General features: G+C 51.1%; 2 protein-coding genes across 3 annotated transcripts in view; both read right to left on the bottom strand.

The window, feature by feature from the left end:
• Nucleotides 1-219: 219 nt before the first annotated feature.
• The window catches only part of MRPS9 (mitochondrial ribosomal protein S9), a 40,223-nt gene continuing 13,671 nt past the window's right edge, over nucleotides 220-26,771 (bottom strand). For both annotated transcript variants that reach the window (XM_068135962.2, XM_068135959.2), the window contains exons 4-11: nucleotides 5,274-5,304; nucleotides 4,341-4,420; nucleotides 2,791-2,867; nucleotides 1,790-1,865; nucleotides 1,319-1,487; nucleotides 1,068-1,176; nucleotides 647-816; nucleotides 220-452 (exon numbers count right to left, since the gene is read on the bottom strand). In XM_068135962.2, coding sequence (XP_067992063.1) covers nucleotides 361-452; nucleotides 647-816; nucleotides 1,068-1,176; nucleotides 1,319-1,487; nucleotides 1,790-1,865; nucleotides 2,791-2,867; nucleotides 4,341-4,420; nucleotides 5,274-5,304 — 804 coding nt within the window. In that variant the 3' untranslated portion in view covers nucleotides 220-360. The remainder of the gene's footprint in view (nucleotides 453-646; nucleotides 817-1,067; nucleotides 1,177-1,318; nucleotides 1,488-1,789; nucleotides 1,866-2,790; nucleotides 2,868-4,340; nucleotides 4,421-5,273; nucleotides 5,305-26,771) is intronic.
• On the bottom strand, nucleotides 5,457-25,968 carry LOC144888851 (uncharacterized). The gene is made up of 3 exons (XM_078768369.1): nucleotides 24,936-25,968; nucleotides 24,581-24,824; nucleotides 5,457-5,567 (listed from the first exon to the last, which is right to left on the bottom strand). The coding sequence occupies exons 1-3, from the start codon at nucleotides 25,955-25,957 to the stop codon at nucleotides 5,457-5,459; spliced, it is 1,377 nt and encodes a 458-aa protein (XP_078624495.1). The 5' UTR covers nucleotides 25,958-25,968.

The following is a 26,771-nucleotide window of genomic DNA, read 5'->3' as shown; positions in this document are numbered from 1 at the left end:
TTCTTTTATATATAGATAAAAAGGGATTTTCCACGTGCATCACAGGGCCAAACAATCATTCACGATTACATGGCACAAGTGACTTTAGGGGACAACAAATTGTCAAAATTATACAAAATGGTGAAGGGCTCTGTGTAATCCCAATGCAAGGCAAGGCTAAATCTTCTTCCTTCCTTATCGAAACTTTTAGATGGGGGTTCAGCATGAAAACCAGAGGTGTCGCATCAAATCCATTTTATTTCACGGTAAATACTCCTGTATTCAGATTTAATAAATACAAAACGAAATAAAGGCAACGACATTCAGGTACAATGTTTTGGGAAGTTGAAGAGTTTCGTCTTGGTGGTGCAAACGCGTATCCTAGCGTTTGCTCCAAGTAAACTTGCGCCGAGCTCCCTCCTGTCCAGGCTTCTTCCTCTCTCGTCTACGTGGATCCTTGGTGAGGAGTCCAGCTAAATGGGAAAATGAGTATTGAATGAAGGGTTAAACACTTGGACGTGGAAATATATTTCAATGACCCGTCTACAAAGTACATACAACCATATTTAATCCTGTCTAATTCTTGCAAGAAGCCAACTTAAGGGTAGCTGGTCAGATGTATAATGCAATGCAGTAATGAAAATGGCGTCATCATATGGGGCAATACCTCTCCGCATGCTCTCGACCTCATCTGGTTGGAGGAAACTGACCAGGGCAAGAGAGATTGCGTGTCGGATTGCCCCGGCCTGCGAAGAATGGCCTCCTCCGGTAACACTGCAGACTGTATCATGTTTGCCGAGCCGGTCTATGAACTGAAAAGCAAACATCAGCTGCTCTCTGTGAAATGGAAAAAGTGAGAGGAGGAGGGGAGATAAAGGAACAGAAGGAATTAGTGAAACTAACAATGAAAGGAGACAAAAAACATTTAATTAGACAACAAGTGTGAATCATAAACTGTTCATGATATTGCAGGCCAATTAGAAACAACATTTTACCTTACCACAAACCTACAGGATTGTTAAACCGAACACTCAATTTGAAATGATCTCAGGAGCGATCGGCTCCAAGAAAAGACAAAAAGCACTCGCCTGTCCTGCAACACCGGAAAGTACTCCAAGTAATCCAATCCATTCACTATGATCTCCCCAGTTCCTGCGTCCATCAACGTCACAGTCGCGTGTGCAGACTTCCTGGTGCCTGCAATGATTTATGACCACCTTACACGTTACAACTCACACATCAAAAGCATAATAAATATTGCTGTCGGATCTGCAATCAGGTTTAGCAATACGTGGAACCTGCTGTAACCTATACCACCGTGCAGCAAAGTTGGTCTCACCATTGCTTTGGGAGAAAGCTCTCCCGGCCTCATCGTACTGCAACGGTGTGACCACCTGCGTGTACGCTTTCACGAACACATCCTTTCGAAAGGTGTGGAGATGCTCTTCAGCCAGACGCGCACAGGGATTTGCCAACAGCTTCTCACACAGCTGAATAAAATCGCTGTACTGATGATAGAAACAATAGCAGATAATAAAAGAGAACCTGCATGCAAGTACTCGTATATAATATTCATCATTTTCAGTGTTTCGTTAGCATATACATACTACTCTGCGGGGCACTGCACCAGCAGCACAGCTGCGCCCCCGACAGATTATGCTACCCGCAGCCATGATTTGCACACAAAAGAAGACAAAGAAGGCCACTGTGCACTGGATTTCCAATCTAGCAATTCCAATGTTTGAATTTAGCCATCCCTTGTGAGGCACCAAAACAGAACCACACTAAACTCCATTAAAATAACACTTACATTCTTGTCAGACAAATTCTCCAATATGATGTCATACAGTTCGTCCTTGTTTACCCACCGAGACATATTAAAGGTCCTGCAAAGGAAGGCCAATGAGGAAGAAACACTTTTGCAAAGAACATGATTGCAGCAAAATCCAAAGCCACCGAAAAGTTTCAAAGTAATTGTCAAGCCCAACATTGCTGTAACATCCCACCAAATAAACAAGTATCGACAAAGGACTATTGATTTCCAAGTGTATTATATTCGAGCAAAGTCAGCAAAAAGGGAGGAACATCCATTGGCTTATAGCTGCCACTATATAGGAATGAGGACAGCCTCATCCTAGTGGCTGAACAAGAGAGTGAGTAAGTAAGGATACACAAGGGCTGCTGAAGGACAAAATAAAAGAGCCAGAGTTAAATTAATTTGTAAAACTAACTCGAAGTTTACATGATGCATAATTACCTCCGCCATCAAAGGTGGATGGAGGTTATGTTTTCACCCCTGTTTGTCTGCCTGTTTGTTTGTCTGTGAACTGGATACAGTATCTCAAAATGTTATAAACAGATTCAGTCAAAACTTGGTGGAAAGGTTGGGTGTGTGACCTGGACGAATTGATTCGACTTTGGTGAAGATCCAGATATAAATTTTTATTTTTAACTGATTCTTCACAATTGAGAGAAAATGATGTTTCAAAAAGTTGTGGGAGGATTATGATAAAACTAGATGGATGAGTTGGTTTGATGACAAGCCCAAGCCAATTAGATTTTGGTTCAGGTCCGAATCCAGATCCGGCCTGTCAGTGGGATACAAAAAGTAAACTGTTCAGCCTGGCGGAGGTATGCGCTCTACCGAGTGCCATTCTTGTTTGCGGATGTCTTTCTACGTGCATATATTTGGAGGCTTTTCTCCAAGAAGCTATTTGTCTGGTGCAGTTTGTATAATATTTGTATCATGAAATGATGAAATGATGGAACTTCGTTTAAGAATACGTCAAACATTCTGCACAAGAGCCTTACAAAGGGTCCATTTCCTCGCCAATGGCTCTCCGGTGGTCCTCTTCTGCCTCTGCTTTCACAAGCAGGGCGTAGGTGTCCTGTAAATGAAAACCAAGTATTGAGAACCTTTTCTGGAAGGAGGGTTGACCTGTAGGTGTTGGCATTGGTGAAACATGGCTTAAGATGTTGGGAATGCAGGTTCAAATCCCACACATTACATGTCCTTGTAATTCACTTATTAAGAGTGTACTGATGTTGACCAATGCCTGACGTGTTTGGAATTTAGGTACAAGCCTCACCACGAGCCATAAAATCAATGGAAGTAATAAATACGGTGTATTCAAGAAAACGCTGTCGCATGAACAATGGCTGGCTGGAGCACCAGCTCAGATGTCAGAAGAAAAAAAAAGGATTTATAGGTACATTAATTACAACAACCACAATACAAGAATGAAAATCATGGAAGCACAGATCCTGGACACAATAAGCAAGTAAATAAAGAGGAAGAGAGGAGAAAGAAGAGGTAAGGGAAAACTGCAATCTCCAAGTAAGAATGGCGTGTCGAGGAAGGGTTAATGTGGGTAAAGAGGCTTGTGGGTAACAGATGGGAGATGGCATGACAGGGCCGTGCACCGCCTGCCCTGGAGGGAAGAGTGGAACAGCAGAGCTTCAGGAAGGTGGTTTCACATGTGGGAGAAGCAAGGAACAAAATAGTTGGTGTGCCATCAGTCTGGATCTTAGAAGTTTAACCAAAACGGGGTTACTGAAAGAACACGTTCGTCCTCGAGTTGCCTGGGGAAAAGAAGGGCTGAGAGCAAAGAGGGAGCGAGACCAGAGGAGGTGATGTGGGAACAACAGACTGTACTTCGTCCTAATTGAGGGATATTCCAATAATGTCGAGAGATTTATATTCCACAGAATCCAGGAGAGACGTGATAATGGAGCCCCAACCCATATGGAAGAGCAGTACTGTATTGAGTTGTGGACAAAGGCCTTATAGACAGTGCATAGTTCCACCAGAAAGCCTAACATCCCTCAGCCATGTTCGCTTTCCTGATGGAAACTTCCACAACATAAAGCTCCCCGACCCAACTCCGTTGTTCAAGTTCTGCATGCAGAGCCTCATTTCTTTTGCAGCTTTCTCTTTTCTTCCTCTTACCAAGATGGAGTCAAAACAACCATAACGATCTTTTTTAGAGGAGTTTGATGTAATCATCACAATTGGGCCACAGGTTGTTTGCAACTACATCTGGTGGGAAAACCATGCTGGATCATAAACCAGCTTGAACCTTCCAAATCTCAGGTCTGTTCAAAACGTTCACATTCATGATGAACACCTGTCCCTGGTTTCTCTCCCCCTTTCATAAAACAAAAGTCTTTTCAGAGTTCGACGAAAACACTGTCCTGCTCCACAACAGCACTCACAACAGTAATTTTACCGACTTACAAAGCCGTATATACAGTGCGAGTAATTCTACCGAAGTGTGTAGATCATTTGTAGACAACAAATTGCATTCAGCCACGTCCAACTATGATACACATGCTGAGACGTTCGAACAATGTACACATACGTGCATGAGGTTGTAATATTCATGCTTTCCCGTGAAGAAGAGGAAATTAAATGGATGTCCATCAGCTCCCCACTGCGCCACTAAGGAAGAAACAAACATGTCGCAATTAGCTCACCATACATGTGGTTATCAAAACTACGATCTGCACAACCCTGAACTTTCATTCCATAAAGTTGTCCCCCCCCTCTGGCCTCCACCTCCCCATGACACTGCCAAATGGCCACTATCATTACATCAATCAAAAGTGCTGCTGTTTACATATCCCGACAATGTTTCGAGCTCTACCATGGACCAACGGTCCACCGTGGGTGATGGGGGCCCCACGAGCTCAAACTCCGGTGTTGAGCTGATGTGGACTTGGAATTTGGCCGTTTGCCGAAAACTCCTTGCGAGAGACACTGTGGAATTGTAAAGGTCTGCCAGCAATCAATTCCGGCAGACGGGTTCTCAATTCAATGCATTATCCAATGGACGGAGCACTGTGCACCTGCCCGCGAAAGCACCAGTCTGACAGGTTATTGTCGGGCCGAGAATCAGATTCAAACTAGATAAGGCAAAAGCAAATGCCCAATCTCTGTGCCGTCCTATTGGGCAGTCAATGATAGTTCTGGTAGCCAATGAAAACAGCTCCTTTCACAAGATGAAAATGATGTTGCAAAAATAACAAAACTCGTGCGAGTCTTACGACAAAGTCGTGTTCTGTATGTGACACAAGACAAATAAAGAGCGGCTTCGGAAAATACCGATCGGGGATCATTTCCAATATATCAGGTTAGAATAACGAAATCCGGAAAATACCTTTACGTTCTCCAGCATTAACTTTACAGGGGATTGGGAGGGTTAAAGGGAACTTCTCACGCGCACCGAAAACTTTTACCAAGAAATAAAATGTTCCAGTTTACCAGACTGTGGCTGCCCAGACACAAACCATACCTTTTCGCTTTGGGAATATTTCTTTGGGATGCTGCAACAAAGCAGGCAAGTCATAGTTATGAAAAACATTTGGGTTGAACCGTTCATATTTTCAAATAACGTATGTACGATTACCATACATGTTTGTCCGTTACCTACTAATTCACGATAAAGTACACTGATGTCTACCAATCACTTTGTCCTTCATGTGATTAACGACAAGCTCCATTCGTTGTCTTCGTTCGTATGCAGCACCTGGCTAAGGCTTAGCGTCAGTTCTCGCAAAGACGCGACAGTGCCGCTGTTGCAGTGCCTCTGTAGGTTACAGCAGGGATTTGGAATTTGCACAAGGTGTCGGCGTTAACTCGCCAACCCTTTGCAAAAGACGTGGGATTGTTAACGTTCACCACCTAATGCGGACAGACGGGATGCCCAGTTTAACATCCATCTGGAGGACGGCATATACAGTGTTGTATCGCACTGCATGTGAAACACCATCGATATTGAATCCCCCCAAAAAAAAAAAAAAAGTAAAAATATAATTTCCAGGGGTAGGCTATATGTAATATGCACTACAATATAAGACCCGTCGCTTCGCTGATGGAAATACCAATCTTTCCTGCGATGGCTAACCTATGAGGGATGAAAAAAAAAAAGGCTTCCTGGAAGATCCTGCTCTCTGTGCAGGGATATTCAACGTCACGTGTTCGCATTTGCAGTTTGGACCCGCCTGTCCATGTACCCATAAAAAAATAAAAAAATATAAAAATAATATATATATATATATATATATATATATATATATATATATATATATATATATATATATATATATATATATATATTGTTACAGACGCGGTTGTGGATGTTAGTTTACCGAGCGGTTTGGTATGGCCGCGTCTGCACAGTTTACCCGATTATACTCGAACGTTGGCCGAGTCGCGCGACGCTAAATCAATTGAGGAAAAGGACACAACGGCTGGGTTAAAATGACACGACACCAAGGGTACAGTTCTCAAGACCTCCGGAGGAGGTTATAATATTGCGGAAGGTTAGATTACAGGGATGAGAGAGACAGCATAGGAAGATAGGCACTTAGACACACTTATCTTATTCCCGACAGACCACAGATAAACGGGACAAAACTGACTCACACGGGGATTGATGGCAAGGAGGGGCAGGTATTCGATGGCTCATGGTGCACCTTGGCTCAGGGGCAAAATCGACCCGGTCCGGTCCAAAGATGCGGGGAGGTCGCTCAGCGCTCGGAGGTCGCGACTTGTCTTTCCAAGCTGGGGGCGCATCTGACGTCACGTCCGGTAAGTGGCTGCGTATATCCGGCGGGGAGTGACACGCCCTCGGCTCGTTAGCTCCGCCCCAGATGGAATCGGCCCGTTGCTTCTTATTGGGTGCGGGGGTTACCAGGCTCCGCCCTTGACGAGGAGCTGACAGCCAGCCCCTTCGTGGTAACCCCGTGGGGCGCATGGGCAATGGCGGCTAACCAAGCCGGAGTGAGGACGCACACTCCCCGCGCCGCGCCGCCCCCCTCTGTTGTTGTAGTTGTTGTTGTTGTTGTTGTTTGTTGTTGTTTCATGGGGAAGTTGGGAGGAGGTATGGGGAGGTCCTAAACTCACTACTGGTGCCATACAATCACATTCTGGTGCAACGAAGAGTCAGAATTAATGGAAACGAGTCCTTAACTGACATAGACTAAGAATAACTAGCAAGATGTCCGAAAGTTGTCTACGTGAGATGCGGTGGACCTGGGTACGACATTTAATGGGGGAAAAAGGGGAAGGTCGGTTCTACAGAGTGTTGTTTACAGACAATGGGACTAGGGAATGGGGGATTGGGGATAGTTGGGGAGTATTGGGGAAATAGGGGAATATTTACAAGCGGATATGGAGGCCAAATTCCATATCCGCAACATTGCACCCTTCTCTACCCTCGGGGCGTCCCGACCCGATAAATTTTTACCTATTTTAGTGTGGCACTCAGATGTAGTTCCCTCTACTATTAACTCTACCCTGAGTGCGACAGTTTTACAGATATTCACAAATGAGTAAATATGTCCCCCTGCGACGTTGCACCCTTCTCCTCACAGAAACACACCCACAGGATAACCGAACCACGGAAAGAATTCGCAAACTAAACATACAGCCGGTAGGGAGCATTATTTACACAAGACTACGCTGATATTTACACTACGATCCAGGACCTGTTTTTGGAGGAACACATGCAGATGTTATGCATAGAGAGAGCACGCACGCATGCCAGCATCGATACACCAACCCACGAGTGCTCTGTGGCCTTACGGCCTTTAATAATGTGCAGAGCACCCCTTCCAAGCACCAAAAGCACCACCCCATCACACAGTCAGCACCATCCGGTGCACCAATAAAATGTTTAATGATCATGGTGTGGTGTCGCAGCCGGCCGATGTTCTGCCGCTGGTCTTGCCTTCGTGTGGTGCACTTGGCCTTCGTACTTCTTTCAAAAATAAAGAAAGGCGCCAACCGCGTCCATTTCTTTATTGTGGCCTCAGGGGGCCAACTATTAGTGGTTCACCTGTCTGGCATAGGTGCCACGTTGACCCATAGGTCCTTCCACGGGTGGTGCTTGGCCGCAAAAGAACTGCGGTCCATTGTGGGTGGCCACAAACATTGCGGTCCATATGGTGTATCGATCCAGGCAGCAAGCAGCGAAAGTGCAGGCCCACAACTGCGGAGCCAGCACCTCTCTCTCCTCTCTCTCTGCCCCAAAGCCAGATCCTCGGAGGTGGGAGACAAAAGAAGCAGACAAGTGAGTAAGGTGGTAAGGGCGCAAAAGTGCACGCAATGTAAGATGATGCACACTGGGGGCACATGGGAACCAGGTGAGACAGGTACGTTCCTACCGTACGCCCCCCCCCCCCCACCAGGTAACCTACATGGCCCCTCCCTTACCCCTTACTGCATCCACAAAACACAACACTACCCATAAACATCTACTTTACCAATCAACAAACGTCCCTACTGTCTTCCCCGTTCCTCCCATAAACCAAATTCGTCTTCTCTCCCTCCTAACCAATCAAATTTGCCATTTTCAACTCTCATCAAAATTTGCCATCTCCAACTCAACATCATAATTTGCCATTACCAATTCATCATCAGTCCCTCCTAAGGAGGGAGAGATGGAATCACCCCAATGTCTCATCCACGTCGTGATGCGTCTCACCAATCCACACAGCAACTCTCATTTCCTGCAACAGAACAAAGAAAACACAGGTGTGGAGTCATCATCATCACCTCAGGTAAGTGGCTGCGTATGGTGCGACAGGTTCATCAATCCTAACTATTTCCTAAATGACTTTAACAACTTTACATTACCCGGGGTCTTTCTCCTGCCAAACCATTGGCCCTCTTACACTATGGGTTCTAAAAACCAATTCCCATTGACCAACCTGTGGTGCTTTTCAATTTGGGGTCTCACTCCCCCGATTCATCTCCCGGTGCCCTCGCACAATTTCTGGGCTGTGGCGTGTACCTCTCCCAGCGGGTCTACCCACCTGCACACCTCCACCACTGCAGTTGCCTCCGAGCTTACCTGCTCCTTACCCTAACCTAACTACCTGGGGAAGGCCCTCTGGCGCTCTCCCCACTCGGTGCCCTCTCTGGCACTGGGCTGCCCGATCCACACCCGGGATCCTCAGGCACCCACTGACACTAACGGCTCCCAGAGCCCACCTGCGGCCTCACCTGGCCGACATCCTCACAGTGGTGGAGTGCCCAACCAACTACACACACTAACAGGCTACACGCCCAGCCATTTCCACAACACTAATGCACCCATCCGCAATACCATTCTGCAACCGCACCACAAATGCCAATATCCAACCACAATTTACCTATACCCTCTACCTAACACTTACACTACCCGCCCCGGGTACTCGTGAAAGGGGTCCACTCTTCCCCCATCCACACCTTTGCACCATGCACACCACTCCGTACCACTTACTCCAACTCTCTCCACACCACCTTTACTTGCACACCTGTGCTCTCACACCTGGTGCCACCTGCACCCTTCTCTCCCCAAGCGCATTCGCGCTGATCCACCACACTCACTACTCATCCATTGCTCCACACACCTGTCCAGTTGCACACCTGTGCAATCACACCTGTTCAATTCTCACACACACGGCATCATCTCAGCTAACTACTCCCTTCTGAAACTTGCGCGTCCCAGTCGTCCCTTTAAACTATTGCGCTCCCACGTCATTATCATCCACACTAATCTACCTGCGTCCCCACTACAGGTATCAGTCACTAACTAATCTTAACGTTACCTAATGTCAATCTTCTAGGGCCCTACACACAATATAACCTAACCCACCCGGGCTAGTTTTCACTGCCATACACCCCATAAACTATAGCTCCTTTGCCCCACTATATGGGAAGGGTGGCAAGGATGCCACCCTTACCCACCGGGCCCATCGCTCCTCAATCCCCCAGTCCTCTGGCACTAATAAGCCCCCCTTATTCAGAGGTACTGGGTCCCGCCTCGGCATCTAAAGCCGAGGCAATCCACGGGGGCGCCTGCTCGCCGGTGTAAGGTCTTATCCGGTCGGCGTGGACGATCCGAGGGAGGGCTCGTGGCCCCATTTTGATCTTAATGACCACGTCACAGATTTGCGACAGGACGACTCCTGGGCCTTGCCAGGGGGATGTGAGTTTTGGGCTCCTTCCCTTCCGCCTCCGGGGATTAAAGAACCAAATCTTCATCCCCGGAGCGTATTGACTCCCCTGGCTCCGGTCGTCGTACCTGCGCTTCATCTTTTCCCCCGCCAGATAGAGTTGGCGGCGGGCGAAGGCATGGACTAGCTCCATGCCTTCCTCTAGGTGACGTGCGTACCCCTCCCTCGGCGGGTTAACCACTGTGTCTGGCACGGGACCGCATAGCAAGTCGGCGGGAGCCCGTAACTCCCGCCCATACATAAGCAACGCTGGACTGCATGCGGTGGCCCCGTGCTGGCTGGTTCGGTAGGCCATTAGCAAATAAGGGAGATGTTCGTCCCAGTCATCCTGACGGGTGGCGGTGAACAGTGCCAGTTGTTGGATTAGAGTTCGGTTAAATCTTTCCACCATCCCGTCAGATTGAGGTCTTAAAGGCGTTGTTCTGGTTTTCCGAATTGACAGGAGACTGCACACATCTTTTAGCAATTTGCTCTCAAAATTTCGTCCCTGGTCGGTGTGCAACTCCTGTGGAATCCCATGCCGGCACACAAATCCTTCCACGAAGGCCTGCGCTACCACCCCTGCTTCTTGGTTGGGGAGGGCGTAGGCCTCCGGCCACTTGGTGAAGTAGTCCATCACAACGAGGATGTACTTATTACCTAGGCGGGTGCGGGGTAGTGGGCCTAGGATATCCATGGCCACCTGCTCTAGGGGGGCCCCCACCTGGTGTAATTGAAGGGGGGCCCTCATCCTCCGTGCTGGTCCCTTTTTGGCAGTTCAGGCGTCGCATCTCCGACACCAGTCCTGTATGTCGCGCCCCATATTCACCCAATAAAACCTCCGGCGTACCCGCGATGTCGTCTTTGTCCTGCCCAAATGGCCGCCGGGGCGGGTACCATGCACCTGTTGCAATATATCGGTCTTAAATTTGTTTGGGACTACCACCAGCCAGGAAGTTTTATCAGAGGGAACCTCCACCCACTTGCGATACAAGATGTTATCCTTCAATTCCAGGGTTTTCCACTGAGCCCAATATGCCTTTGTTTGCGCCCCGAGGGGGGTGACCTCTTCCCCCTTTGGTCTTTGCCCCAATTTGACCCAATTGAACACTGGCCCCAGGACAGGATCCTCCTGCTGGGCCGTGCTCCATGCCAAAGTTCCGAATTCCTCATCAGCGGTTAGTGGCAAAATTGGCCCTCTCACCCGGGTTGCCCGGACAACGAGGGTCGGGTCCGAATCGCCCAATTGTTCCCTCTCCTCGTGTCTCGCACAAAATTTGCAGTTTTCCCCCAGACAAGGACGCCGAGAGAGTGCGTCCGCATTACCATGGGCCTTCCCGGCCCTATGGGCCACATCAAAATCGTACTGCTGCAACTTTTCCAACCACCTTGCAATTTGGCCCTCTGGTTCCTTGAACCGAAGGAGCCATTGCAAGGAGGAATGGTCAGTTCTAACCAAAAATTTCCGCCCGTAAGAGTACGGGTGGAAATGGTTCATGGCAGCCAGCATAGCCAATAACTCTTTGCGAGTGACGCAATAATTTCGCTCGGGCCTACTTAAGGCCCGACTATAATAACCAATCACTCTCTCCACGCCCTCCTGTGTCTGGGACAAAACTGCGCCCAATCCTTCCTGGCTCGCATCCGTGTCCAGGGTAAATGCCCCGTTACTAGTGGGGTACGCTAGAAGGGGTGCGGATGTTAGACACCCCTTCAATTTTTGGAAGGCCTCGTGGCACTCCCGTGTCCAATTAAATCGCGTCCCCTTCTCCGTAAGCCGGTGGAGGGGACGGGCCAACTCCGCAAATTTCGCCACAAAGCGCCGGTAGTAGGAGCAGAGTCCCAAAAATCCCCGCACCTCCTTGATGGTACGTGGTGCGGGCCACTCCTCTACCGCTTTAATTTTGTCTGGGTCCGTTTTTACCCCCTCGCGGCCGATCACGTGACCTAGATAGGCCACCTCTCTTGCAAACAAAGTGCACTTACTCGGGTTCAGCTTCAACCCTGCCTGTCTGAGGCACCCGAACACCTGGTCCAAATTAGCTACTGCCTGGGGGAACGTTTGGGCATGTACCAGGACGTCATCCAGGTACACCAGGCATGATTGCCATGGCATGCCGCCTAGTACATGCTCCATCAATCTTTCAAAGGTGGCGGGGGCGTTACACAAACCAAACGGCATCACAGTAAACTGATACAGTCCCTTACCTGTGGAAAATGCCGTTTTCTCCTTCCCTGCCCTATCCATCTCCACCTGCCAATACCCACTGTTGAGGTCCAAAGTTGTGAACCAATTTGAGCCCGCAACGGCATCGAGGGTGTCATCAATCCTTGGCAGGGGATATGAGTCCTTGAGTGTCACGTTGTTTAGCTGGTGATAGTCCACGCAGAACCGCGTGGTCCCATCCTTCTTTTTGACCAGCACAACAGGTGACATCCAAGGACTTCCCGAGGGCTCGATCACACCTGCGTCGAGCATTTTTTTCAACCTGCTCGTCAGCTTCCGCCCTCTTGCTCCAAGGGAGCCGTCGGGCGGCCTGACGAATAGGCCGGGCCTCACCGGTGTGGATCTGATGTTTCACCAGGCCCGTAAGTCCAATATCCTCGGTGGACAGGGAGAAGAGGTCCAAATGGGACCCAACCAGTTTGTGTAAGGCCTCCCTCTGGGTACCTCCCAACTCTACGCTACTACGATTTACCATCTCGCAAATGGGATCGGGCCAATTCCTACTTCTTATTGAAGGCTCCCCCCGGGGTCGGCTCGGCTGGACGTTCTCGCCCCTCACTGTCGCGACTTCCTCAACTGGGGTGCAGCCAGCTACCCTCGTGCCCCTTACTATAGTGCGTGGTTCTGTACTCATATTTATTACTCGGACGGCCACTACCGGTCCGTCCGTTTTTACAAGGGTGCGGCCCACGATTAAACCCGGTATGGACTGCGCTGCCACCGGTTCGACCAGGCCGCAGGACTCCTGCCACGTTGGGCGAGCTGCCCACCGGGCCGGCACTATCGCCTCGGCCCTTGGGGGGATGGTCACGGCCTCGGAAGCCTCCAGCTCCGCTCTCTCGGCCGTGCTCACTCCCCGTAACGGCAGCTCTTCTACTCCCACCTGCAGGATCCCCCGGCACAAGTCGATTTTACAGCCGCTGGCAGTCAACAGGTCCAACCCTATTAAACATGGGTCGCACACCTCCGCCACCCAAACATCTATCTCCCTCCTTACCGACCCTAACTTGAGGGTCACAGAACCACGCCCTATGATCGGGGCCGTTACCCCGGTAGCAAGCTGCAAACTATAATTTTGCAGGCGCTGGATCTTATCCCAGCCACCTGCGCTCGAATCAAGGACCACAGGGCTGATGATCGTGGCGCTAGCTCCTGTGTCCACTACGGCGTCTACCCCCACGCCGGCAATTTTGCATCTAATTGTCAGGCTACCGGTTCCAATTTGGCCACAATAAATGACCTGTCGCGTCAATGAGGGCTCTCCTCCATCCTCTGCTGCCGAAAACCGCCCTACGTGCCCGACACCTTCTAGTTTCCCGGGGTCTGGCGGGGGGGTGTCTGGGGTCGGCTAACCCGCTCCCCCCTGGGCGGAGTTGAGGACCTCAACCGCCTGGGATCATCCCGGCGCGTGGTTCGACAGTGCCGCGCCAGGTGACCCAGACGGTTGCAAGTATAGCACCTCACCTGGTAAGGTGCTTGTCTCCGGAATTCCAAATTTCCCCCCCTGTAGGTCCGAATTGGATTACCCGCTCGTGGTCCACCGCGGGCCACCTCCGGGGCCGCCTGCCATGGTCCAGGTCCCGCCAGGCGCTGGTCCACCAGCCTCCGGACCATGCCCGCCAGGTCAGGACCCACGTCGGGGGCGGGCCCCCTAAGGGGTCCGCCCTCCATCGGGGGTCCCACCTGGCGGACCGCCATTGCGAGACGCTCGCCCCCCCCGGGCCAGGGGCCTCGCTGCTTCCCAACGGGCCGCAGCGTCAGCCGCCTGGCTCAGAGTCTGCGGGCGCCACATGGCGAGCTGTTGCCGGAGCTCAATGTCCGGGAGGGCCTGGATAAAATGGTCCAGCGCCAGGCTTTCCCGGGAATCCGCTGCCATGCTAGCATGTGCGATCCCCACTGCGCGGCGAATGTCGTGGGCAAGTTCCCCGATGGCTTCCTGGGGCTTGCGTTTTCGCAGCGCGAGCTGAGCTTTAACAAGCTCGCTCTGCTGTTCAATGCCGAATCGATTAATTAGGGCGTCGCGGAGGGCTGGCAGGGTGAGAGCACCCGCTGGTAATGCCGTCAGCACCTCCGCCGCCGCGCCGCGCAATGCGGCCACCAGGTGTACTCCACCTTCGTCCTCACCCCAACCGTTGCCCTTACACACACAGTCGAACTGCGCCAGGTACGCGCGTAGATCACTCTTGCCGTCATACGGCGCGAGTGGGACCTTGTGGGACAACCTCGTATGCGAGTCGTTGCCCGCCTGCCGGACCCCGTGCGTCGCCCCTTGCGGGGTCAGCGCGGGGCCGAACCGGCCGGGCCCCCACAGTACATTACCCCCAAGGGGCTCTCGTACCTCCCCGGTCCCTCCAACAACTACCCCTGTTGGTGTCGATGCATGGGTCACACCTCCGCAACCCGCTACCCATTCCATACCACCACAACCTTGCTCACCCACACCTCGCACCTCTCGTTCCATACCCTCCGGACCAGCCATACACCTCACTCGTGGCCTCTCACGAACATCCGGGTCTATCTCGACCCCCAAGCTTATTAAATCACCTGGCGCATCATACGCACGACCATATTGGTCACCACTTACACCGGGTCCTCTTTCTCTTCGCTTCTCCTCCATCACCTGCGAATCCCTCATCCGGTTAATGAGCACATCATCACGATCCGAACACAGACTTTGGACCAATTCTTTTACTTCCTCCTTTATCTCTTTCTTATCCTCTCTCCGTCGCTTCTTAATTTCGCTCACCCCTTCTTCCACTTCTTCTAATTTCTGCTTCACCTCCTTCATCTCTTCGTGCGCCCCTTTAAGTTCTTCCTCTAACTCCACTTAATTTTTTTCTATGTGCTCCCGCACCTCCCGCTCTTTAACCTCCATCACCTCTACCACCTTGTCCATTTTCCTCGTCAGGTCCTCATGTACCGTCTGACACTCTTTTTTAATTACCCCTACGTCCTTTTTCATCTCCTTCTGTGTCGATTTTAAACCCTCTATTACCGCTGTGTTCTTCTTTACCTGGTCCCCCAACTCCTTTTGTCCCACTGTCAGTTGTTCTACTCCCAGCGTCAACTCCTCTATACCCCCTTGCAGTTTTACAGTCCCCTTTCTCACCTCCTTCTCCATGCGCTCCTTACAGTGCCTCACCTCCTCGCGCACTCCTCCGACCTCCTCACTCACTCCTCTTCTGATCTCCTCTCCCATCACTTGCATCTCCTGCCCAGATGCCACCCTCATCTGCTCCATTTCCTCCCTGTGAGCATCCAGTTTGGTTTCTACCCCCATTCTGACCCCCTCTATCTGCTGCCCCATTTGTTTAACTTCCCTTTCCGCTTGGTCCCTCATGTCCCTCAATTTGCCTTCCATCCTGTTTTCTAACCCCTCTAACCCCTTTTGCATCCCTTCCATTTGATTCTCTTGAGCGGCCATTCTGTTTTCTACCCCCATTAACCCATTTCTCACCTCTTTTATCCCGTTGTCTAACCCCTCAAAATTATTGTCTAACTTCCCAAATTTCTTGTCTAACTCCTTAAAATTATTGTCTAACCCCTCACTGGTACCCCTCGCTTCGTCCCTCATTACCCCCATTTGGCCCTCCAATCGCTCACCCTGAGCATCCATCCGGTTCCCCATTACCCCCATTTGGTTTCCCATTACCCCCATTTGGTTTCCCAACCGCTCACTATCAGCCCTCATTCCCACCATTTGGTCTCCCATTTGTTCCATAAGGGCCTTCATTTGCAGGAGGAAAAGGTTCGAATCCACCAGCGGCGCTACCACGGTCGCGGGCGCGGTCGCCGTGGCCATGTGCGAGGCGCCGTTTTGTGCGTCTGCTACCCCGTGCGTGACGACGCTATTTTACGAATCTGCTACCCTCACTGCTTCACTCTCCTCTTGTCCCTCATTTTGGTCCTGGATCGACCCTGCCTCACTCCCTACTACCGGAACCCAGCCGTCTTGGTTTGCCATAGCGCGACTTTCAAAATTCGGGTTTTTTTTTTTTTTTGTAAAACACAATCAAATTTCGCCGTTATAATTTCGAGCGCGGGAAACGCGCTCCGGATCGAATTCTACTTCCCGACACCAAAATGTTACCCTAATGGTACAATTGGTGTCACAAAATTTGGGCCTAACTGAATTTAGTCCCAGGTCCGAATTCCACTCCTCGACACCAAATGTTACAGACGCGGTTGTGGATGTTAGTTTACCGAGCGGTTTGGTATGGCCGCGTCTGCACAGTTTACCCGATTATACTCGAACGTTGGCCGAGTCGCGCTACGCTAAATCAATTGAGGAAAAGGACACAACGGCTGGGTTAAAATGACACGACACCAAGGGTACAGTTCTCAAGACCTCCGGAGGAGGTTATAATATTGCGGAAGGTTAGATTACAGGGATGAGAGAGACAGCATAGGAAGATAGGCACTTAGACACACTTATCTTATTCCCGACAGACCACAGATAAACGGGACAAAACTGACTCACACGGGGATTGATGGCAAGGAGGGGCAGGTATTCGATGGCTCAAGGTGCACCTTGGCTCAGGGGCAAAATCGACCCGGTCCGGTCCAAAGATGCGGGGAGGTCGCTCAGCGCTCGGAGGTCGCGACTTGTCTTTCCAAGCTGGGGGCGCATCTGACGTCACGTCCGGTAAGTGGCTGCGTATATCCGGCGGGGAGTGACACGCCCTCGGCTCGTTAGCTCCGCCCCAGATGGAATCGGCCCGTTGCTTCTTATTGGGTGCGGGGGTTACCAGGCTCCGCCCTTGACGAGGAGCTGACAGCCAGCCCCTTCGTGGTAACCCCGTGGGGCGCATGGGCAATGGCGGCTAACCAAGCCGGAGTGAGGACGCACACTCCCCGCGCCGCGCCGCGCCGCCCCCCTCTGTTGTTGTAGTTGTTTGTTGTTGTTGTTGTTGTTGTTGTTGTTGTTTGTTGTTGTTTCATGGGGAAGATGGGAGGAGGTATGGGGAGGTCCTAAACTCACTACTGGTGCCATACAATCACATTCTGGTGCAACGAAGAGTCAGAATTAATGGAAACGAGTCCTTAACTGACATTGACTAAGAATAACTAGCAAGATGTCCGAAAGTTGTCTACGTGAGATGCGGTGGACCTGGGTACGACATTTAATGGGGGAAAAAGGGGAAGGTCGGTTCTACAGAGTGTTGTTTACAGACAATGGGACTAGGGAATGGGGGATTGGGGATAGTTGGGGAGTATTGGGGAAATAGGGGAATATTTACAAGCGGATATGGAGGCCAAATTCCATATCCGCAACAATATATATATATATATATATATATATATATATATATATATATATATATATATATATATATATATATTGTTGTGGATATGAGAATGGTTTTTTTTTTGTTGTTGTTGTAGTGTAAATTGTTGTAAAATATCGCCCTCCTTACTCCAGTGTTGTATAAAGGTCAAAGGGCGTTCCCGTAGTTAGTTCCATAAAGCATACATGAAGGACACCATAATACCCCTGTTCAGTAGTTTATTTCCTTATTATGTGTATTAGGGTAAGGCCTGGTCTTCCATTAAGATGACACTCCATTGCACCAGGTGAAATAAGAGTAGATTCCGTTCACATTCCATTATAGTCAATTGCCAACTACATCCCCTCCAAGCCTCAATTGCCAACTGCACTGGGCAGTTTGTCAGGTTTGCTACAGCTGTGGGTTGTTGATTTCACCCCAAGACTCCATTAGCCACGAGGTGATCTCGGAGCCGAAGGTGGGAGGAGTCGGCCCAGCGCCGGGAACAAGGCGTGGCCTTGCCAACGCCTCCTCTAAGGGCGGGGTCGGGAGGTCACGCGACCAACCAGGGCCGAGGTGAGCTCACCGATGGGCGTGTCCTGGACACCAGCGGCTTGATCGCCTGAGGCGCTATAAAGAGCGCGCGCGGAAGCCTTTGAAGAGAGACGTGCAAAGAGAGATGCGTCAGAGAGTTGGCAGTATACAAGCAGCGCAAAGCAGAGAGGAGGGAGAAGGAGTTCTGAGAGCAAGCATTGAGAGAGAGTCCTGAGAGCAAGCAAGAGGAGTACCACGAGCAGTACCAGCAGCTTTAAACTCCACCAAGCGGCGTTGGCTCCACCAGGCAGCTTTAACTCGACCGGCGGAGCTCGTCCAGCGGCAGCTCGCACGACCGCAGCTTGGGCGTTGACGGCGGTGCCGACCGTTGCCGCGGAGGAACGGAGCTGCCGCTCCCGGCCCGACCGTGACCCAGTTCCAGTGGACCTTCCTCTCCCTCCAGCCATCCACCTCCTGCCATTCCTGTCATCATTCCCCGCGTGAGTCTGTCTTTGTTTGTTCTGTCCCTGGGTAATAATTAAGCCTGTATAGTTAAGCTAAGTTTCGCTGTGTCGCCTTGCCTCTTCTGTAAATTATTTTATTATCCTTCTTTCTCCTTGGTTACTTTGATCGTGTAAATAGTAGGAATAAATTTAGTAGCATTTCAAACCTTTTTGTCTTCTTCTTCTTCTTCACATCCGTGTTGCCTTTGTCTTTTCCCTATTGAATACCTGTGGCGCGATTCGGCCAACGTTCGGGAATCGGGTTAGTCGGGGTGACTGTTAGGGCCGCGGTGCCATCCGCTCGGCAAACCAACATCTTATCCGCGGTCCGTAACAATATATATATATATTGTTGCGGATCTCAAACGTCGGCCTTCCCCTTATCAAGGGGGGATTAATCCCCTTGTCCTTTTACTGGCCGACACGATCCCGAGGCTATCACGTTCCTTCCGGTCGGTGTTAAATAGGGTTGTTGGTCGAATTAGTCCCATTACCTAAGTACTAACACCGACCGTGAAGCAAGGAAATAACCCCACCCGAACCATGGCGTTAGTGGACCCGCCGAGCGAAGCGAGCCGCGATTCGGGCTGTTAACAGGTACTAAACCCGATTCGAGCGGTTCTTAATCGTGCCACGCTTACCCAATTGAGGAAAAGACTGATACGGTCGAATTGAGAGGGAAACCAGGAAGAACAGGTGATTTATTACAATTTGTACAAATAAGAAGAGGAAGGAAAAGAAAGAATGTACAGAGAAGAGGAAGAAGCAGGTACCCAGGGCAGCCTTAAACAGTCTTATACTTATCCCTGGACACGGGCCCGTTCACTCTCAGACTCACTCTCAGGCTCACTCACACGGGGTTCGTAGATGGTCGGGTTGAGGGTCCAAGGGTCCACAGCTCGTCCGGCCCCCGACTCATGCAGATGATGAAAGACGGCCGGCAGCTCTCCGCGTGGCGTACGCGCGAAGCGGACAATTATATATCGGGGAAAGGTAAGCTGGCGATTAGATTGCGTATGTAATACTTATACCGGCACATTTATACGCGCGCCCGGTCTCGCTGGGTACAATACGCCATTTCCCCGATGATGTTCCCAAAGCGCCTTCCACCAACGTCCTTCTCACGCTGCAGTCCTCTGCAATGCGTGCCGCGCGCCAGCCCTTTGTAAAGCGCAATCAATCAATCAAGGCTCGTCACCGCGCGGCTCTCCCTCTCGTAACTCTGCACACGAACCAAGCCGCAACTCAAACTGAGGTGGGGGCCTCGCGCGAAGGGTTATATTGCCACGCCCAGCGAACCCTCTGGAATGTCCAGCCACACCCTGTCAGGCGATGTCGCCTCAGCCCTGATTGGCTGGTGAGGGCTTACCGGCTCTGCCTTGATGTCTGCTTGATGTGGCCACACCCCCACCCTTGCGCTCCGCCCCCTTTTTGGGCCTTACCTCGTGGCTTTTGGGCTGGTTTGAGCGGAAGCCCAGCGGCAGCGAACGCTGCTGGCAAAGGAAGCGTCACAAACTGCGAGGGCGATGGAGTACAGACAGGATAGCGCTTAATGGCATCGATTGAAGGGAGGCTGCAAAATGGACGAACGGGGCCTACTCTTATTTATTTTACACAACGCAGATGCAACTATTGGGAATGGCCTTATCCTAAACACATACGATGAAATAACTAACGTCGTAAGGTGACCTACATGTTGCTTGTGGCCTAAATATGGGGTGCAACCTTTAACCTTTAATGATGTTACCTGTGTGGGTTCTCAAAACCGCAACAATATATTGTTACAGACACGACTTTGATGTTAAGGTGGGCCGAGCGGAATGGCCGTCGTGTCCGCACAAATTACCCGATTGTACTCGAACGTTGACGAAGCCGCGCCACGCTGGCTCAATAAGGAAAAAGAAGACACACGGCTGAATTATAATGACAGACACCAGGGATACGGTTCTCAAGACCTCCGGAGGAGATTATATTCGTGCGGAAGGTCAGATTACAGGGACGAGAGGTACAACATAGAAAGACAAGCACTTAGACACAATCCTATATTATTCCCGGACAGACGACAGACAAACGGGACAACGGCTGACTCACACGGGGGTTGATGGCAGGAAAGCGGGTATCGATGGCTCAAGGTGCACTCTTGGCTCAAAGCAGGGTACACGGTTCGGTCCAGAGATGCGGGGAGGTCTCGTCGCAGCGCTCAGAGGTGACGTTCTTTCTCAGGCCTCTCCAAACTCAGGCGCATCTGTTTCAGCGCTCGCAGGTCCTTCTTTCTCCAGCTGGGGGCGCATCTCTCTTCACATCCGGCGCGTGGCCGCGTATATCCGGCGGGGAGTGACACGCCCTCGGCTCGTTAGCTCCGCCTCGTGGAATCGGCACGTTGCTTCTCATTGGGTGCGTGCGGGGGGTTTACCAGGCTCCGCCCTTGACGAGGAGCTGACAAGGAGCCCCTTCGTGGTAACCCCGTGGAGCGCATGGTCTGGAGCGCATCGTCTGGAGCGCATTGTCGATGGCGGCGAACCGAGCCGGTGGGAGGACGCACACTCCCCCCCGCGCAGCGCCGTGCCCCTCTGTTGTTGTAGACGGGGAAGAAGATGGGAGGAGGTATGGGAAAGGTCCTAAACTCACTACTGGTGCCATATAATCACATTCTGGTGCAACGAAGAGTCATAATTAATGGAAACGAGGCCTTAACTGACATAGAATAAGAATAACTAGGAAGATGTCCGAAAGTTGTCTACATGTGGTGCGGTGGACCTGGGCACGACATTTAATGGGGGAATAAGGGGAAGGTCGGCTCTACTGATTGTTATTTACATGCAATGGGACTAGGGAATGGGGGATTGGGGAAAGTTGGGGAGTATTGGAGAAAATAGGGGAATATTTACAAGCGGATATGGAGGCCAAATTCCATATTCGCAACATTGCACCCTTCTCTACCCTCGGGGCGTCCCGACCCGATAAATTTTTACCTACTTTAGTGTGGCACGCAATGTAGTTCCCTCTACTATTAACTCTACCCTGAGTGCGACAGTTTTACAGATATTCACAAATGAGTAAATATGTCCCCCCTGCGACGTTGCACCCTTCTCCTCACAGAAACACACCCACAGGATAACCGAATCCGGAAAGAATTCTCAAACTAAACATACAGCCGGTAGGGAGCATTATTTACAAGATTACGCTGATATCTACACTACGATCCAGGACCTGTTTTTGGAGGAACACATGCAGATGTTATGCATAGAGAGAGCGCGCTTGCCAGCATCGATACACCAACCCACGAGTGCTCTGTGGCCGACGGCCTTTAATAACGTGCAGAGCACCCTTTCCCAGCATCAAAAGCACCACCCCACCACCAATCGGTGCAGTCACCATTGTTCATTGGAATAAAAATAAATTCGACAACCCCTAACCCTGCAGGTGTCTCTTGCTCTTCTTGTGGTGCACTTGGTGTTAACTAAAAGTGGTTCACCTGTATGGCATAGGTGCCACGTTGACCCATAGGTCCATCCCCGGGTGGTGCTTGGCCGCAAACGAACTGCGGTCCATTGTGGGTGGCCACAAACATTGCGGTCCATATGGTGTATCGATCCCGGCAGCAAACAGCGAAAGTGCAGGCCCACAACTGCGCAGCCAGCACCTCTCTCTCCTCTCTCTCTACCCCAAAGCCAGATCCTCGGAGGTGGGAGACAAAAGAAGCAGACAAGTGAGTAAGGTGGTAAGGGCGCAAAAGTGCACGCAATGTAAGGTGATGCACACTGGGGGCACATGGGAACCAGGTGAGACAGGTACGTTCCTATCGTACGCCCCCCCCCCAACCAGGTAACCTACATGGCCCCTCCCTTACCCCTTACTGTATCCACAAAACACAACACTACCCATAAACATCTACTTTACAAATCAACAAACATCCCTACTGTCTTCCCCGTTCCTCCCATATACCAAATTCGTCTTCTCTCCCTCCTAACCAATCAAATTTGCCATTTTCAACTCTCATCAAAATTTGCCATCTCCAACTGAACATCAAAATTTGCCATTACCAATTCATCATCAGTCCCTCCTAGGGAGGGAGAGATGGAATCACCCCAATGTCTCATCCACGTCGTGATGCGTCTCACAAATCCACAGCAATCTCATTTCCTGCTACAAAACAAAGAAAACACAGGTGTGGAGTCATCATCATCACCACAGGTAAGTGGCTGCGTATGGTGCGACAGGTTAATCAATCCTAACTATTTCCTAAATGATTTTAACAACTTTACACTACCCGGGGTCTTTCTCCGGCCAAACCATTGGCCCTCTTACACTATGGGTTCTAAAAACCAATTCCCATTGGCCAAACTGTGGTGCTTTTCAATTTGGGGTCTCACTCCCCCGATTCATCTCCCGGTGCCCTCGCACAATTTCTGGGCTGTGGCGTGTACCTCTCCCAGTGGGTCTACCCACCTGCACACCTCCACCACTGCGGTTGCCTCCGAGCTTACCTGCTCCTTACCCTAACCTAACTACCTGGGGCAGGCCCTCTGGCGCTCTCCCCACTCGGTGCCCTCTCTGGCACTGGGCTACCCGATCCACACCCGGGATCCTCAGGCACCCACTCACAACTACCGGCTCCCAGAGCCCACCTGCGGCCTCACCTGGCCGACATCCTCACAGTGGTGGAGTGCCCAACCAACTACACACACTAACAGGCTACACGCCCAGCCATTTCCACAACACTAATGCACCCATCCCCAACACCATTCTGCCACCGCACCACAAATGCCAATATCCAACCACAATTTACCTGTACCCTCTACCTAACACTTACACTACCCGCCCCGGGTACTCGTGAAAGGGGTCCACTCTTCCCCCATCCACACCTTCGCACCATGCACACCACTCCGTACCACTCACTCCAACTCTCTCCACACACCTGTACCTGCACACCTGTGCTCTCACACCTGGTGCCACCTGCACCCTTCTCTCCCCAAGCGCATTCGCGCTGATCCACACACTCACTACTCATACACTGCTCCACACACCTGTCCAGTTGCACACCTGTGCAATCACACCTGTTCAATTCTCACACACACAGCATCATCTCAGCCAACTACTCCCTTCTGAAACTTGCGCTTCCCAGTCGTCCCTTTAAACTATTGCGCTCCCTCGTCATTATCATCCATACTAATCTACCTGCGTCCCCACTACAGGTATCAGTCACTAACTAATCTTAACGTCACCTAATGTCATCTTCTAGGGCCCTACACACAATATCCTAACCCACCCGGGCTAGTTTCCACTGCCATACACCCCATAAGCTATTGCTCCTTTGCCCCCATATGGGAAAGATGGTGGATTTGCCATCCCACCACATCGGGGGTCTCTCACTACCAATTTTGCACATCAAATTTCAATAAATCAAAAATTTGCCAATCACTGCCCATCATCTGCCAATCACTACTGCCAATCCCTTGCCAATCATCAAATTTTGCTTTTCTCTAATTTTGGGTCCAAAACACTAACCTCATCACCCAGTCTACTCACTAATACCTCTCGGTGCGCCAATCCCTGTCCAAAGCCCGGCTTCGTGAAGCCAAGCAATGGATGCTGGTTGTTTTGTGCCAGCGGCTGGATGCGTCCGGCACTCGGTGCAGGGACGGGGGCTTACCCGGGCCGAGATCCCACGCATCACCTCGGCGTGGAGCCATCCAATGTCCCGATCTCGACCTGCCGGCACGTCTCAACAAAACGTGGTCGCCATAACGACCCTTCCTATCGGGCTGCCAGCTCCGCCTAGTGGAGCCTGGACGCGGCCGTTCAAAGCGAGGCCCGGCACGCACCGAGGGCCTGCTTCGGCTAAAAGTCGCTTTAACCTCTAACCCGTGTAACGTCGATGCTTCACCTGGACGCTTACACCCCGCAGCCCGTTCCTTGCTCACACATCCAGCTGTGCCCATGCTCCTCGTACCTTTCCTTACACACCCAGGTACACCCATTACACTCACAGCCTTGGTCACACACCTGACCACCGAACACTTTGGCACACATTCGTTGCTCGCACACCTCACCAATACACCGCTTCGCACCCCCTCCTCGGTCACCTCCTCTGTGACAATCACAGGTGTGCTCTCATTCGCACACCCAACCACGTGCCTCACCACCAACTCCAGCGTGCATTCCCACTCACGCTCTACCATTCCAGGGGTGCATCCTTCCATCCCAGGTGTACATCCTCGCTCACCTGTCACAACTAACTCACGCTCCATGTCACTCTCACTACTTTCACCTCCATTCCTGACAGCGCACTCACCCTTACTCTTGACAGCGCACTCTTTCCCCATGCACCTGTCCGTCACACACCTTTCTCGCGCACACTCTCCCGTTACACCCTCTGTAACACTCACCACAGGTGTGCATTCTTCCTTACTTCTGACAGCGCACTCTTTCCTCATGCACCTGTCCGTTACACACCTCTCTCGCGCACACCCTTGCGCACACTCTCCCGTCACACCCTCTGTAACACTTACCACACCGCGCTTCCATGTGCTCCCTCGCACACTCGCTACGACCGACTCACTCTCGCCAGCACCCTCACTCCTTGGCGTGCACTTTTTCCTCACACACCCCAGAGTCGGACTTTCTCGCACACCTCCTTTTTCGCACACCAGACCTGTCGCACACTTCACCAGTGGCCTCTCACGAACACCCGGGTCTATCTCGACCCCCAAGCTTCTTAAATCCCCTGGCGCATCATACGCACGACCATATTGGTCACCACTTACACCGGGTCCTCTTCCTCTTCGCTTCTCCTCCATCACCTGCGAATCCCTCATCCGGTTAATGAGCACATCATCACGATCCAAACACAGACTTTGGACCAATTCTTTTATCTCCTCTTTTATCTCTTTCTTATCCCCTCTCCGTCGCTTCTTAATTTCGCTCATCCCTTCTTCCACTTCTTCTAATTTGTGCTTCACCTCTTTTATTCCCCGGTACGTCTCCTCAAGCTCATCCTCTAAGGCTACCTTGACCGTTTCCAGGTGCGTCCTCACCTGCCGGTCCTTCGTCTCCATTACCTCTATCACCTCGTCCAACCTCGTTGTCAGTCCCTCACGTACCATCTGACATTCCCTCTTTGTCGCTATCAAGTCGTTTTTTATGTCGTTTTGTGTCGCTTTTAAACCTCCTAATACCGCAGTGTTCCTTTGAACCTGCTCCACTAACTCCGTTTGTCCCACCGTCAGCTGCTCCACCTCCTGCGTCAGGTCCTCTATGCCCCCTTGCAATTTTACAGTCCCCTTTCTCACCTCCTTCTCCATGTGCTCCTTACAGTGCCTCACCTCCTCGCGCACTCCTCCGACCTCCTCACTCACTCCTCTTCTGATCTCTTCTCCCATCACTTGCATCTCCTGCCCAGATGCCACCCTCATCTGCTCCATTTCCTCCCTGTGAGCATCCAGTTTGGTTTCTACCCCCATTCTGACCCCCTCTATCTGCTGCTCCATTTGTTTAACTTCCCTTTCCGCTTGGTGCCTCATGTCCCTCAATTTGCCTTCCATACTGTTTTCTAACCCCTCTAACCTATTTTTCACTCCCTCTATCTGATTCTCCTGGGCAGCCATTCTATTTTCTACCCCCGTTAACCCATGTTTCACCTCTTTTATCCCGTTGTCTAACCCCTCAAATTTCTTTTCTAATCCCTCACCGGTACCCCTCGCTTCGTCCCTCATTACCCCCATTTGGCCCTCTAATCGCCCACTATCAACCCTCATTTGCTCACTCTGAGCATCCATCCGGTTCCCCATTACCCCCATTTGGTCCTCCAATCGCTCACCCTGAGCATCCATCCGGTTCCCCATTACCCCCAATTGGTTACTCTGCAGTTTGAGGGACGCCTGCATTTGCGCCATAAATTGCTCCATGAGGACCTGCATCTGGGCCATCCCTCCCACTTGTGCAGCGGGTGCGGCCGCCGTAGCTATGTGCGAGGCGCCATTTCGCGCGTCTGCTACCCCCGCTGTTTCGCTCTCCTCACGTGTCTCAATTTGGTCCTGGACCGACCCTGCTTCACTCTCCCCTACCGGACCCCAGCCGTCTTGATCCGCCATAGCGCGACTTTCAAAATTCGAGTTTCGTAACACAAATCCAAATTTTGCTGTTATAATTTCGTCGAGCGCAGTAACCGCGGGACCGCGCTCCGGATCGATTTTCCCTCCCCAAAATTTGGGCCTAACTAATTTAGTCCCGGGTCCGAATCTCACTCCTCGACACCAATTGTTACAGTACTAACAC

The sequence above is a fragment of the Myxine glutinosa genome, chromosome 14 (assembly GCF_964187855.1).
Source record: "Myxine glutinosa chromosome 14, kmMyxGlut1.1, whole genome shotgun sequence".
Lineage (NCBI taxonomy): Eukaryota > Metazoa > Chordata > Myxini > Myxiniformes > Myxinidae > Myxine > Myxine glutinosa.
The sequence above is the reverse complement of the archived record's forward strand: the minus strand, read 5'-3'. Positions and strand labels throughout refer to the sequence as shown.